Raw genomic sequence first — 16349 nt, forward strand, 5'->3', positions numbered from 1 at the left:
TAGGTTCATCTGTTAGTCTGTGTTTGGAAGATGACAGCCCTGGCATCCCAGAATGACTGGGCAGTGTGCAGGACCACAGTAAGACCCAGCACCCCCAGAGATCAGCATGGAATTTGCCATCAGCTCACCCTACTATAGCAGTTTTAAAACACATGTGTGGGCTGCCCAGCAACTATGGTGTCAGAGAAGTCTTACTGAGTTCTGCTTGCTGTAACATCATGGTCGGCACTTGTGGCTGTCCATTTGCTAAAATCAGAAAAATGGGCAAGCAAATTTGGCAACACGCTGCTACTTCATCTTGTTCTGCTGTGACCTATTTCTTTACTCATCCCCAGCTTCATAATGTTGATCTTTTGTCAGGCCTTTGGGTAAGTGCGTGAGTGCTGGCTTCTACTAGTGCTCCCCAGTTGGGCTCAGCAGCTCTGCTACTGGTTTTGCATTGTGCAAGGCACAGGATCCATAAATATTTAGTTCCCAGAGGTACTCATGAGAGGGAAACCAGCTGCGGGAAAATGAGGCATCCTTCTATGCTGAAAACAAAGTATCTGAAGCTTTTTGAAGGCCTTGTTTGGCAAGGCACCTATACACAGCTTCATGGATTTCTCTTGCATGCCTGAGGTTACACTCGTGATTTAAGTCTTTTCCTGAATCTCTGGTTCTCTGCTCAGCTCATCTGATAAGGATCATTTACAGAAAGCCACAGAACCTCTGTGAGGAAGCACTCTCCTAGGTATATATGGATTAGTGTTTGGATCTATGTTTGCTTGCATCTTTAACGGGCTGTAATGCACTATGAAAGTTGGGAATAGAATGCTGCATTGCCAGCATTCATAAAGCTATCTGGAATGAAAAGTCCTGAGACTGGTGTGAGCATTACGACAATAACATTAGTATTTGTTCTCTTACACGAATGTTAACAGAGAAAAAAAGGAGGTTGTGCCTTGTGTTTAATTGACTGGGCTGTTTGGCAAGCTAGGTGATAAATCACATAAATTAGGGGTCTTGAGAGCCAGCTACTTCCAGGTATACTTCTGTTCCATGCTACCAGCAGCACTGCAGTGATACTCGTATGGGCAGTGAGTTCTGCAGGTTTTACTAATAGAAATAAATTGCAGCACTGAACAATCCAAATGAAAATAAGATGGAAGTATTACTCTGAGGCCTATTTCCATCTCCTCTAAATATGAATATCAAGAACAGATTGGGTGATAGTTGTGACTTTTCTGCGCTTCACCTCCCTAGGATGTTAAAAGCTATTTATCTACTTACCTACAAGTCAATGTAGATCTTAGCCGGCCAGGACTCCCATTGTCAAGGCCATTGTACGTGTGGATTTCTATGAGCATCTTCCTTTTCCAGTAGAACATTTTTCCATGACTAATTCATTTGGCAGGATTTCCAAATACCTGGCAATCCTGGACATAGCTTTTGATTCTGTGCAGGCTTGTGATCATATGTGATGAATGCATCTCATCCAAAAAACATCATGCGTTCAGCATGGTGGTCTGCTCCTGCACAGTAGATACAGCACAATGGGAATGTGTTTGGCTTACTCTGTGTGCACCACATACCTGAACATTGTGAGCAGCCACCAAACATTTTGCTTATCTGATCAACACATGCAGCAAGTCCAGTGAATTCTTGTCTAGATTTTTACAGCACATGAGTGCACTGTAGGGAAGCAGAGGGTGTTTCTGTGTGTCTACCATATTGTGTATATGGACATATTTCAGCTGTGAAGGGTAGCACTGCCATTATGCAAAATCTGGTACAATCCCACAGTGGATGCTAAATGATTTGCAGTTTGAAAGGCAGGGTCTAGAATACAGCTGAAACAGGAAAGGGGAGGCAGAGTAATCTTATAAAGATCTGCAATTGAATTATTGTTTTAAAGTTGTTCTACTTTGTTGTGCCTTCCACCATTACAAGGCCACAGTGGGGTTTTGATAGCGTTGATGGAAGTCACTTTGCATTATCCCATTATTTTTAATCATGTCCATAACTTTTCTATTTGGTAGTTTGTTCCATTATCATCAATAGAAAAATGATACATGGGGATTACTCATCAGAGGAGAAAAAGTGAAGGACTGAGTCTTTGAAATAGGTGTAAAAATGCAAAACCAGAGTTTGAGCTGAACATACTAAAAATGGGGTGAGAGCTCTGGAAACAAATAAAGCTGTAAAAGTACTCTGAAAGGTGTAAAATAACTTGGATTCCCTGGCCAGCTTTCATTTCTGTGAACATGGGGTATACAGGGAAGAGGAGGCCGGAAGCCAACCTCTAGTTATGCAGTGTGTAGCATCCATTAAGCGGCTGATTTCCAAAAAGGGGTTGCTTTTGGAAGTTGCTAGACAACAATGTCCTGCCTTCACCCTGTTCATCCAGTGGGTAATCTGAAGATTTACTAGCGCTGGCTTGCCTTTAAGTGGCCACTTGCCCTGTGCCTGATATCCAGCTGGGTGACTGGCATGGGTGGAGCTGTGGGGTGAGCCAGAGCTTCATCATGTGGTTGAATTTACTTCATCACACACAGTTAGTGGGTCTGCTCCTAGAGGGGCTTCTGAATTAGATTGAAATACACCAGCATGGTGAAGCTGTTTGTTGGTTTTCTGCACTTAATGTCCTCTTTACATCAGCAGCTGCCTCTGTACTTCAGAGAACACTATCTGAGTTGAAAAGCTCAAGCAATAGTTACTTAAGCAGGTAAAATGTGTGGACTCTTTTTCTCCATCATGGGTTGGTTAGCTTTTGGCATTTTTAGTTGCTACTTGAAATAGAATTCTTTTAAACTACAGTTGATTTGCTGCGATAAGACTGTGGGGGTCCTTACCTTTGAACACTAAACTACAGGTAATGTTTGGTGTTCTGAGGTTCTCACTGTAGAACAGTTCTTTAAAATTCAAGTCCTCAAAACCTCTTGTTCTCACTCAGGCCATTAGGGTGCCTTATAAGACTCAGAAACTGCAGTGTGAAATCTTTGCTGTGTTTCTTTCTTAAGCTAATGTTACCTGAAACAGAAATAATGCTGCAGCCATTATAATTTCATTCAATGAATGCTGCTCCTGGTATCAGAGTCATAGTTCTAGGTGAGACAAGAATAAGAATTATAGATTACTTCTGTTTCTAGCAATGGCATAAATTTGCATAAAAATGTAAAGATTTTTTAATTTATTCCACTAAAGATTTAAAATATTTTATTCTCAATTCTTTATGGATCTTCTGCAGTGGTTGCACTGTGAAGTCTTACTAATGTGAGTTTTCACTACACCCAGCAACTGCAGCTCTGGATAATAAAACCACAAACTTACCTCTAATCTCAGAGCACTGGCCTTAGCTCCCTGCTGCAGAGCTATCTGAAGGGAGCAGAAGCTTTCCATTGGCTTTATGATCCCATGGCAATAGCTGTAAGAATGCACTGCTTGACGGAGCAAGTTCACAGATGACAGATGGCTCAGGGGCCTGCAAAGCACACGTCTGTCAAATTTCTCACATCGTGTAAGACTTGCACTGCTACGTGACACTTCTCCTCCTCAGGATTGTCTCTGCCTGTGCACCAATGCCGCAGTGGTCAGAAACAAGCAGTGTAACCAGGTGTACACCCCTGTCATCTAGCATTGGGTGTCAGTCTTGTGAGTTGTCACCTAAGTCAAAAGCAAAAAGCCTGCAGCTATTGTCCATTTTATTTCCCATAGACTTCATTTATCTCCTGCTGAACCATTAGCAACCTTGCCAGCAGTTTCAGCTGGTGATGCCAGTACCTTAAAATGAGAGGAAACAAAACCCAGCACTCGAACCTGGAAGTGGCCTGGCTCACTGCCTTGTAATGAGTGAGAGCTCTCCTTTGTGCTGACCTAATGGTGGTCCCAGTAAAAAGCAATGAGTTGGACTACCACTAAATCACGATGAAGAGGTCTCTTCAAACGTAAACCCAAACATCTCCTTTTGAGTCTTTAGTGGATGATGGTGTTTTCCACAGCAGACTCTTTGCTTAAAGAGCTTTCTTCTTGCATTGGCTAAAAGCCAGTTCAATTCAAACAGGCTTAGAGTGATGGAGATGCTGTGTCAAAAGAAAGGAGAATGTTGACAAAACATTCCTTTTTAGTCATGGTTCTCCACTGAAAAAAATGATAAAAATTTTACCTAAGAAGTGACTGCAAAGCCATCTATGTGCAAAACCATCATTTAAAATCTGAAGCAGCCCTGGCTTCCTATGTAGTTCCTGGTCCCCTCTAATATAGCATTCCTTCTTACAAGAAAAAGCTACGTTCCTTGTTCCTGTCTTCTTTAAAGCAGATCAGAGGGTGGATGTGGTTTATGATAGAATTCCTTGCAACATTCTTTGAGGAAGATGTTGCATTTTTTCCAAAATCTGTGTTTCTGGTTTAGGCTGAGCAACCAAGAACTGACATTGGTAAGGAGGTGATGGAGGAAGGGGAAGATATGGGTCCTACTGCATGATCTTAGTTCTTTGCAGTATTATTGGATTAATTAATTTCCTTCTCAAATAGAACATATTTTACAATACAAATTTCTACCAAATTTTCTATTGCTAAAAGACTGCAGGAAGGCTTCAGGAGGAACTGAAGTTACTCAACTGCTGCTTTAACTACTGAGTCGGTCAAATGTTTTCAGAGGTGAAACTTTTGGTAAGATTTTGACATTCTAACTTTTGAGCAATTTCTTCCAGCATCTACACAGGCTTTCTTAGGGCTTGTCATGATAAACTCTGCAGGAGCTATGCCTTTCCCTCTGAGATGCAGCATGCCTAAATGGCATGCTAATGGCACTTACCTGATCCATGGCCATCTTGGTCTAAGAAGGAAGAAGTCAAACTACTCTCTTCACCAAAACTAACGAACAGTAGCAGCTAGTGGAATAAAGTAGATTAAATTAAAAAATAAATTCAGTTATCCAAAGTGTTGCAGTACTGGAAATAGATTTTAGAAAGCATTTAATGATAGAAATATATAATACAGATGTGATTGTTCCTATCAAACCCTTACATTTAGATTTTGTTAACATGTTTGCATTATCTTGAAAGTAACGGTCAAGAGTGTTTAACTAGAGTTGTGGAAATAGATCACTTTGCCCTTTAGTGGTGTACTCAGTAGGAATTAACGGCCAGGGGAACAGGTCATTGTCTCTGTCAATGAGTACCTTCCTCAAATGAAAGTAGCCCCATCAATTCTGTAATTAATCCAAAAGGTTTTCGTGTTTGTTTTGGGAGGAGCAATAAACAGTGGGCAAAGGAAACCATCTCCATCTGAAAGAAAGGGCGTAATGATGGTTTTGACAGCAAAGGAGCACCTCTGCTTTTCATGGAAACCACAGTCAGATTCCAGGCAGAAAGGAACATCCCTCTGTTAGTTATTCACAGGACAGAAATTTATTTGCAAAGCGCTTGGGAGCTGCAAGTGAGGCACAGAAACACCAAGTTTTTGTACAAGGGCATAGGTTGCTTTTTGGAGTGACAGAGGTTTGTTTTCTTCCTGCAGTGCTGTATAGAGTGTTGACCATCACCACGTTGGGAACTGACAGCGTTTTGCTCACCCCATCATGACACATGTATTGTTCCTTCCACCTGTTGCACCCTGTCAGTAAATCCTTACGTCCTACAATGTCTGGCACTATCAGTGATGATACTGTTGGTTTCACTTAAGTACTAAATAATAACAGGTTCTGCGGTTTGTGAAGCCTTTGTGGCATCCCCCAGCCTGCGCTGCCCTCTGTAAATGAATGTAACGCTTGTAACTACCAGTGACAAGCAGATGTTAGGTCACGGCTCATCTCTCTCATTAAGGCAATTAGTGACCTGTACAAGATGATCGGTCAGGGGGTTTATCCATCTCGACATCAGTGTCTGGTTGCCTGGACCACTGTTTATAGTCTCTTTCATAATTTCTCCCTTTCCTGTTCATCATTATTATTATCCGAAGTGCCTTTTTGCTTCTGTTAGCAAAACCGGAATCCCCCATGCCCCAGTTTTAGCAGCTAATGTCCACAATAGGGGCAACTGATCCAGCACAGGAGTTAAATATAACCGTGTCTAGTGCAAGGAGAAGATTTAATGGGAAATGGTTGTCATTCTTTCTTCCTAAAGGCACGGGAAGGGGAGGGGGGGGAGCGAGAGAGGGAGACGTACACACACAGACACACACGCATCCCACAGCGAGGGAAGAGGCAGAGAGCAAGCAAGGCAGAGAGGGACCGAGGGTAGAGACAGAAAGATCCCCAAAGCAGCCCTGTGCCTCTGAGGTGGAAGCTGCCAGGGCACAGCCAGCATGTTGGTCCTCAGCCCGCTTGTCTGGGGATCTTACCTGCAGCTTGTCTTCTGCTTTGCTCTATCTCAGACTGCGTACATTGACAATGTCTTCTCAGTTTCAGCAGGTAAATTGCTTTAAGTCTTGTTACTTTTCCTTGCTTAGAGCTCTCTGCACTTTGATTCTTGCAGTCTCTGGTGATTGGGAACACAGGAGAAAAAGACATGTAGTTGAAATTGCAGATCTTGGTGAAGGGATTTTGCACTACAGACCTGTTCTGCCACATGCCAGGATGTTTTGCTGCTTGGTTGTTTCTGCTTTTTTTCTTTATAATCTCTGTTTTTAAACTTCTCTCTTCCCTTCCCCATAAAAAAATAATAGACAAGATCCTCAGCTGCTTTAAAATGCCTTTTTTCCATTGGCTTCTCTGGTGCTGTGCTAATTCATGGATCTGGCCCAATTAGTATACTACTTGCATGTCTGCATGTTTCTTTCTATTTTGGATGAGTTTAGGTGGATTACAGCAAGGGAAAGAGAATGAATCTCAATGTATATCTGCTTCTATAAATAAAGTCCTGACCTCAATGAGCGCTGCCGGAGTCCAACTGGATGTTAGCAGAATAAACATCATCTGGCTCTGGCTATGACACTAACAAATACTCGAATGACTTACATAGCAAACAAGAGCCCACTGCATGGAAAATCCCTGCTGGGCAAAGGCAAAACAAATTAGTTGTCAGCTGAGCCGGGGCCCTGGAAATCCCACTTAATAGATTTTTACAGTTTCATCAGCAAGATGTTTCTTTATCCACGTTCTGTGCAAAGGAAGGGGAAAGCTGCCCAGAGCTCTGACTCCATCTCTCCTATGAGGAACTTGTGCCAACTTAGGCAAATTGCTGTCTCCCACCTTCTGTCTGCTATTCTGTATCTTGTCAACAGAGATGCTTTTGACTAACATCCTGAATTCCTTCAGTGTCAAATCTGAGATGGTTCAACTGAGATTGGTCAAGGTCAGCTATACCTATAGATCCCCCCTCCTCTGTGTCTTTCACATGAAGACAGTGCCCAAAAGGGTGCACATTTTAAGGCTATATGTAAAATAAGCCTTAGACATGATGCTAAAGACATACGGCCTTTCTCTTTCTGATCTCTGGTGTGACCACAGAACCAGATGGTTTAATTCAGGGCATTTACAAGATAAAGGTATCAAGAGGGTAGCTTCTATGAGGTGATAGATTTCTACATTAAGTTATAGAATGCATGATTTTTTCTAAGGGTTTGAGTTTTTTTTAATCTTTTCAAGTATGCAGAACCAGTACACTGTATTTCACTCCAAAGAGTCTGTCTGAACGGTCCGTTCATTTAAAGATATTAAAATAATAAGATTCTGAGGGCCAGAGAGTCATGCAGATATCCTTTGGGGAAAAGCCCTATAGCATTCAATAATGCAGCCATTATAGTCCTGTAGTCATTTCAGATAGCTTTTAAAATAGCATCTAGAGAAGCCCAATGTGTGAAGAAGTACATGCTTTGAAAAACAATTTAATCCATTCTTTCAGAATTTTAGGAACTAATATTTTTTTCTACTAGGCTCTGCAGGATGCTAAAGAGCAATTACGTTTGTTACCATTTCTATTCAGTTGGGTAGGCTTTTTCCATTATGTTGAGATTAGTTAATGCTGAGGTACAGGCATTGTCAAGATTTATTTTCACTCATATATTCCAAATTGCTTTACAATAACACGTATGTTATTAGACCTTAAATGTGTTTATTTGGCACTTGTATGGGCTGCCAAGTCAAACAAGAATGTCGTGTATCCATCACCTGCACGACCTGGACTTTCTCATATGGCACGTACTTATGTGTCTAGAGAAGCCATTTTAACCGCCCCCTTTAAAAAACAATTAACTTCCCCTTAGAAGAGGAAAGACTTATCATCTCTACTGAAACCATAGCAGAACAGGCAAATATGAAGGAAAATGACAGGCTCTGCCCTTTGCATTAGAACATTTTCCATAGTGCAGCCCTGGAGCCTTGCCTGCAAGAGACCCCAGGGCTCCCCACGCAGACTGCAGCCAGCCAGCAGCTTCTGGTTTTAGTCTTGGAGAAGGTGTGAACCTGACTGGGAAATCTGGTTCCCCATGTGGTGCTTTGGGTAGATTGCGACCCCATGCACCGCTCTGTGACAAAGCCCCACACCACGCTCTTCTGGCCAAGCCACTGGGAATCACCTTTATACCCAGCAAGCATTAGGAAGGCTCTTGTCGCAAATGTATTATAAATGTTTACTTGATAACATGTGGACAAAATAGCGTCAGACAGATGATTCGGCCATAATCCCACAGCTGAAGGGCTGGATTAAGAGCCATACTTTGGAAAGCTGTTACATACCTGTGTACCATTATTATTTGTTAATTAGGGCTATTTGGTATGAAAAATGATGTAAGAAAAAATTCCTTTAGTGCTTTGGTTGCATCTACATTTTAAGAAATACCTGCTTAGAAAAAAGCTGGTTGAAATCTCACAGCAGGTACAGGAGGTGAACTAATTCTCTTTAAATTCTCAGTTATTTTAATGGTTTCTGGAATGTTCAGTAACTGTTAGCTGTATCTGGCACCAGGATGTAGTTTCCCATTTAAAGAATGGATTCAGCACTATGCTTGCAAAGTCTATAACTAATAACATTTAACAGTGAGGATGTTTTTAAGCAACAACTTGTCTTTCCTACAGTTGGGAAATGCATTTGGGTATTCTCCAGGCATGCCTGAAAACTTCTGGGCTAAAAGTACTTTCATTTCTGCATAGCCACAAGTCACATATAAAGAGGTTTATAAATCACAAAGCAGTAACTGGAAGGCTGAGATAAACAACTGGTAAGGGGGTAATAGACTTGTCTTGTAGAATAATTGGGGAAAGAAAGATAATCTGGATCTTTGTCCGTTTTGCTGCCAACTCCACCTTATATTCCCATCAGCCTCAAGCAACAGCGCATCCTTGTTTCTGGAAGTATTTTCAATGTCACAGCAGCTCCAAAGAGTTGAGTCTTCTGGTACTGAAGCATCAATCCTAGAGGCAATACTTCAGGGAACAATACTACAGCACACTCGAGCATGTTGCTGTGGTTCCACTTGGCAGTGAAGATCTCCAGGAATGGGTAGCTCAGCCCTTCTGGAGACAGCAGGTTTATTGTCAGGGTAACCCCTTGGATCCCACCTTTATGCCACTGAGTTTCTGGTGTCATTTATGACTGTTTTTCAAAGCTCTGCACTTGAGGAGGTTGCACTCACATGATATAAGTCAGGCATGAAGTTTATAGTAATCTTTAGCAGGGTCACATGAAGCAGCCTGCACCTTGTGAGAGCCAGCCTGAAGGGAGCCACCTTCCAAATTCAGGTAGCAGGAAGACACTCATCCTCTCCCCTTCATTCCTTATCCTCCCCTATTCAAATCACCCAGCCCAAAGGCTTATGAGGCTTTGCAGAGAGATGGGGAAGTATTTAAATAACCAGAAACAGCTGGAGAATAAGAACAGCATCTTGATGCTTCAGACCTTGGCACCCTCTGTGCTGCTCAACTAAGGGAAGAGGATGATTTTCATGGGTGAAAGAAACATCAGGAAAGATAAAACACAAAACCAAGTGGCTATTCCTGACACTGAGGGAATCAGGGTCCCAGCTGCCTTTCTGTAATATATGACCCTCACGTTTGTTTTAGGGTTTGTTTTAGGTTTTTTTCTTCTGATGAAATAACCTGTAGGAGCTCTAAATATTGTCCAAAAGGACAGAAGAGATGTCAGGTGGATGATTTTGTTTCTAAAGAGAGTAATTGTGAACATTTGTTTATGTAAAATCACCAGGGAAAAAATGATCAGAGTGCTTGCAGGAGTAAGTTAGATTCAGAAGGGATTTAAAATGAGACCAAACGTAAAAGCCAGAAGACTCTCTCAGAGCCTACTAAGGAAACAGCCCAAAGGTGACCAGCAAGCAGAGATGAATCTTTGAGGGGCAAAAATACCAGCCCAGGGAAGGAAGCCTGGCTCTGCTCTGGAAAGTCACCGTGGGCCCAGGAGGTGCCCAGCATCCTGACACTGTAAATCAAGGGTCTTCTTGTGGAACACATGAGCAGGAAATCTTTGGTAGACCAAAATTCCTGGTGGAAATGAGCCCCTGGCAGAGGCTTCATTAGGAGAAGGAAAGCAGAGTACCACTGGCCATAAGACAAAGCAGTCACCTGGTTGTGGATCGGGCTAGGAAAAGGTCTTGGGGCTGAACTCTCTTAGGGCTGGGCATTTAAAAGCTTTCTACCTTGTCTGTGACTCACAGAAGCCTGAAAGAGAGGCAACAAATTCTTTCAGTAGAGTATCTCTTCAGCTTGAGAGAAACAAATAACTTTGGGATAGGCCCAAATGAATGGCTAGAATGATAAGCCAAAAGAACAGTTGTACAGCAGTTAACCTTTGAAGAAGGTAGCTCCTGAACAGCCTCTGGGGAAAAGCTTGGACTAGTAGCAAAACAACAGGCTAGTATGGTGTGGTTGCTCTTGCTTGAGGTAAATGGGTCATTAAAATAAACACAGTTAGGTTAAAGAAGCACTTGATTTGTCTTTATCCATAGTTCCACCCCCTAGTAGAGATGACCTGTGAGAATTGCAGATCGGGTTCCATGCTCTGATCAATGCAGGTAACGCTCACGGATGAGATTACTTAAGGTTTCATAGACCCTTCTCTTGGGGCATATGGTGCATTGCCTGTGCTGAGTCATGGAAAGCAGAGCAGCCACGCTGGTGAGCAGCCTATCCATGACCTTGTGCCTGCAGCCAGCTTCATGTTGGGAAGGACAAGGGGAAGATTGATGCAAGTCACCATAGCAGAGGATCCTCAGGACATCCTGTGACATTAGCAGTAGATCAATGATTAGCAGCCCACTTGATCCTGTGGGTAAGAGACAAGGAAAGGCTATCAGAGGTAGTTAAGGAGGCTGTGGGATTTGCTTTGGAGCAGTAGATAAAAATCAGAAGACACAGTCACTGGTGAGGAAACTATAAATTGTCCTTGAATACAGCTCTGGGTTTTGCATGCAGGACAGGAATGGGGGCTTCTGACCTGCTTGTGGCATTACTGGATGACAAGGTGCTCAGCTTGTCAAAAAAGATGCAGTGACTATGGTGAAAATTAAGGGAAATGGTTCAGTGAAATGCTGCTTAAGGTGAGTATCATGAATGTTCACTTGCTCAAGAAAATGCATGTCAAAGGACCATATGGTGTGTCCCTCCCCTGGGTTCCCCTGCTACCCCTGACTTGTTTGGCTTCATGTGGTGAGCTGATGAGGGCAGAGGCATGCTGAAATACAGAAGGCACATTTCATACCTGGACTCCTGAAGTGCAGGAAGCTGGGACTGCACCACAGAGCAACACTTGTATGACAAGTAAGCCAGCCTGAGGCTGGGGAAGCTCCTCTGGAGACACAACCACAGCAAAGCCAGTAGTTGTTTTGTGGTGAACAAGTTATCCGCCTGCCCGGGACAGAGGTCAGGACAGGAGCTGAGGCAGTGCTTGCTTTCTTTCCAGCAAAGGAAGCAGTAACTGATCCGAAGGGTTTTCTATAACCTGTGAATGTTTCTGACAGCCAGCAGCAGGTCCAAAAGGGAACCTCAGGGCAAGGATGGGAGCTCCACTGACAAGCAATCCAAAGTGCTGAAAATCAGTTTATTCCCTATGTACATGTAGACAGTTAATGCCTGTAGACCTCTGCTCTAGTATAGACAGTTCATTTGTGGATTTGTCAATGTTACCAAACCCTGCACAGGAAGAGAACAGTCTGTGCCTTCACATTTTAGCCTCCTTAGTTTTTACAGCCTGTTTCATACGGGATACAGAGACTCCCCATTGGGTAGGCTGTATTGGCACAGGAGCACGATTGCAGCAAAAGCAATTGCTAATCTTTGTTAAAACTATAGAAAAAATATCAGTGGTGTTCATGCAGAAGGAAGTTTGTTGTCAGGATAGGCCATGTATCCCTGCAGTCTTTAACTCTCAGTGCTAGGACAGAAAGTGATTGCAAAATCAGGAGTCACATTCAGCTGTACTGCAATATTGGACTCACTCAGGACACATTCAGGAGACCTACATCATGCTGCCTCTTAACAACTAGAAGAGAACTGGGAAAGCCCTTCAGTTCTGGGGCTTTGAGAAAGATCAGAAATAGGCAAGAGATAAAAACCCCATAGGAGCTGACAGACCCCAGACTAGATGTGTTGTTTCTTCCCTTCTTCTCTCCAAGGAATTGCTATTTTAATGGCAAAGGCATTGGGAGGATGCTTTCTGTAGTCACACAATTTTAATGGTACAAAGGCATTTGGGCTGAGAAGATGAATGTAGGAAGAGCACAGAAGAGGACTGAGACTGTAGGGAAAAAAAGAAAAGTAGCTATTAACCATTTTTCTCAGCAGCTAACAAGTGTGTTTGCATAAATACACGTGCCTGGGGAATGCACACAAGTAAAGGGAGATGCTTTATCTAAAGAAAGCAGTGCTACGACTTCAGTTGTCTTCTATCCAGGGAAGATGTTGATGGATTTATTTTTTAGCTTATGGAGACTACAAAGTTAATGACTTTTTACAATACCAAGTCAGTGCAAAGTTATTTCTTGTGAAGGGTGGGAGAATAAATCTGGGCTGTGAATCTGTCACAGCAAGGGAGTCATGAGGAATGAATCTAGTCCATGGTAGCAAAGTCTCAAAGAGGAATTTGAAAGTCTATCTCTGAAGTGTTTCTGAGCACACAGCAACACCCACGGTCTCATAGGGATTGTCTGGGACTCTCTGAGCATACAGTGGAGCAACATCAAAGTCAAGTACATGTTTGATCTGTGCCAGCACTGACAGATTATGATCTTGCAGTTGCAGAAGGGTGGCACTGGTGTCTCGGCTTTATGGCTACTGATCTCACAGATAAAGTGGGAGAGGACTGCGCAGCAGTGAATGACATGTAGAAGTTTTGGGGCTGATGCAGCAGCCATCTTGCATTAATCTTTTGGATTTCAGGCTCTTCTACAGATTGTAGAAGGTTCTTAGGCTTTTTATAGAATATATATGTTACACTGCTGGTATGACAAGCAGTTGAGTTTTATAATCCAGCTCATAAAATGACTCAGATATTGTAGTTTACATGAATGGAACTCTGTTTCTGGTATTGAGTTGTCTGTGGCTTTGGGGGAGTTACTTAACTTCTCTGTGCCTCAGTTTCTCATGCACTAAAGGGGATCATATCGAATTGCCAGCATTGTTTAGCAGTGTCTAGAACTCTGGGCATATGCAAATGGAAGGCAATAGAAGGAAAATGGCACAAAATAGCCCCGTTGTGGTTGTAGGGAGTTATAAGGCATGGGTTTATTTTATAAACCCATATAATAAACCACGTTACACCCATGACAGATTTTACTGGGATTTTCATGTTCTTGTGAAACTGAAGTGCAGAACCAACCTGAACAAATGCTTCTCTCTCTGTACTGACCTCAGCATTTTCCTGCTGCAGTCAACCTGGGAGAACAGAATGTAATCTTCTAGTACATGCATTGCCCTCATACATGCACATGCACACAGATTAAATGTCTGAAATATTTGTATATAGGGAATAAAAATCCTTTCCCTTGCTTAGAAACCTTGCGTCTTGCCATTTCTGCAGTGTTTTCTAAGGCTGTCCTGCAAAGATGCAGCCACCTATGACTGCCCAGCCAGGCTGCGGGGGCTCACTGGGGCCTCACTGCCTGTGAGCACATGGGGGTGCTTGATGATGCTGGGGGACGTGGGCTAAGTATTAGGTGGGGACATGGGACAGAGTGTCCTTGCTCCTCCAGCCGGGTGAATACCAAGATCTGCTGTCCAGGCAGTGTGCCAGGATCCTGCTATTGTCAAGCTTGTTGAACGTGGACTGATTTTAAATACTTTTATTTGTCATTTATTTGTTTGTTTGTTTGGTATGACAGCTTCTGAGTGTGAGCCAGCTACTAAAGTGCACACTACTGCTGCCACAGCCCATAGCCACTTTGAGGACTGAAAATGGTGTATTTCCAGATTTGTATGAGTTTTTCTTGGCTGAAAAGAGACTTGCAAAGGTTTCAGCTGGATTTGGTTAACTTTTTATCAGAAAGATGGGAAATTATTTTCTCATCAGCTTTTCTCTGTTCCTTAAATGCTCTGAAGCCCCATTTCAAGCAAAAGGAAACCAGAAACAAGGGAGAGCTGCAGCTCTGTGTCTCATCCTGTAACTTCCAGGGGAGCTTTGTGGGTCACCACCTCCTTCTCCATGCAGACACCATTACCTAAGCTGTAGGGCTTGGTATACTTCTTTGGTATGTTTATGTTAGCTGGTTTATAGGGAAAGATATATTTAGCCCATCAACTGTAAGGTCTAAGTTCAAAAGTGTACTGAGAGATGCAGACCATTTGCAAACCTGACTTTTCAATCCAGCTCCAGACACAAGCTCTACTCCCAGCTATGCTTATATGTCCGTAAGGCACATTTCTGGTCACAAAGCTTTGTAAAGCATGCTTTAAAGAGGTATGTATTGTTAATATGCTGCTGCATGTCTTCGGGGTTTTAAAGAAGAGCTTAGCTCCTGCGTCTGCTCTGTAAATAAAGTATTCTGACCTGTATGGCTCTCAAACGGCACCTTTGGCAGGTTCTTACACTTTCGTAACTTAAAAGGAGCATGTGCTATAGTAACCTTGCAATAGATGCACAGAAAAGCACCTTGTGGCTGTGGCTCCTGGCATGCTGCTCTTCTTGTGAGGAGAGTAAGAGAAGCATGAATGAATGACAACAAAGCAGATGAAAGCAGATGAAAGTCTCAGTTTCATCTGTGACAAGCCCACAGTCATTAACTGGCTGGTCTGCCCAGCTTGTTTATTATTAATTCTGAGTGCCATCCAAGCAGGAGAAGCACCTGTGATGGGGTATCAGCCATCAGAGCTCCCCATCTAGCAAAGCCCTGCACATCACAAACTGGGCAGGCCACCAGCACTGCTGTCAGGGTGACAAGCCTTTGGATAGCAGCTCGGCTTCCCGTCAGGGCTTGCTGGAAGAATGTGGTTGCAAATAGGAAGGGAAACACATGTTAAGTATCTCTTTCCTTCCATGCCCTTTCCTCCTGACAGTTGGCCTACAGCTTTGTGATTCATAGAATCACAGCATGGTTAGGGTTGGAAAGGACCTTAAGATCATCAAGTTCCAACCCCTTTGCCATGGGCAGGGACACCTCACACTAAACCATATCACCCAAGGCTCTGTCCAACCTGGCCTTGAACACTGACAGGGATGGAGCATTCACCACTTCTCTGGGCAACCCATTCCAGTGCCTCACCACCCTTAACAGTAAAGAACTTCCTTATATCTAACCTGGACTTCCTCTGTTTAAATTTGAACCCATTACCCCTTGTCCTATCACTACAGTCTCTGATGAATAGTCCCGCTCCAGCATCCTTGTAGGCTCCCTTCAGATACTGGAAGGCTGCTATGAGGTCTCCACACAGCCTTCTCTTCTTCAGATTTTAAGGTAAAAAGTAACTTTGAAGGTATATTTATGATTTTTTTCAATGAAATCCTATAAATTCAACTGTAACCCAGGACAGGACTTCTCTGGTACCCCCACTGTAGTGTAGCTGAGGGGGTTTGAGGGTTGAAGGTCAGCTCTAGGATCAGCTCTATGGGAGCCCAGAGACCTCATATGAGCCCCATTCCAGAGGACTCAGCATGGGTGACAGCTTCTCTCTGGCTCTGTCAGACCACCTCAGATAAGAGTTCCCAGACTCTTGGGTCAGAAGCTAGCAGCCTGCAGGAGCAAATTGAAACATTACAACAGCTTATCTGGAATATGTTATTTTATAAAGCAGCCATTGCCAGTATACCCATAGATATATATAGTTACTTTCTTGGACTAGATTAGCATATAGTGTGGACTGAAAATAAAAATAGACGGAGTTTGAAAAGGGTACAGATTTTCTATTTTAATGCTCACTGTTATGATTTTTATGTTCTTTGAAAACATCTGTCACTTAGACAAGTCTTAGAAGGAGTTCTTCATTTTGTTTC

The 16349-nt window shown here is 42.9% G+C and overlaps 1 protein-coding gene across 1 annotated transcript in view; it reads left to right on the forward strand.

Annotated features, from left to right (window-relative positions):
• The first annotated feature begins 6282 nt into the window (after positions 1-6282).
• COLQ (collagen like tail subunit of asymmetric acetylcholinesterase) overlaps positions 6283-16349 on the forward strand; it is a 40664-nt gene continuing 30597 nt past the window's right edge. Inside the window, exon 1 of the mRNA XM_034065056.1 lies at positions 6283-6388. Coding sequence (XP_033920947.1) covers positions 6283-6388 — 106 coding nt within the window. The remainder of the gene's footprint in view (positions 6389-16349) is intronic.

Source organism: Melopsittacus undulatus, chromosome 1 (assembly GCF_012275295.1).
Source record: "Melopsittacus undulatus isolate bMelUnd1 chromosome 1, bMelUnd1.mat.Z, whole genome shotgun sequence".
In the NCBI taxonomy this organism is placed as follows: Eukaryota; Metazoa; Chordata; class Aves; order Psittaciformes; family Psittaculidae; genus Melopsittacus; species Melopsittacus undulatus.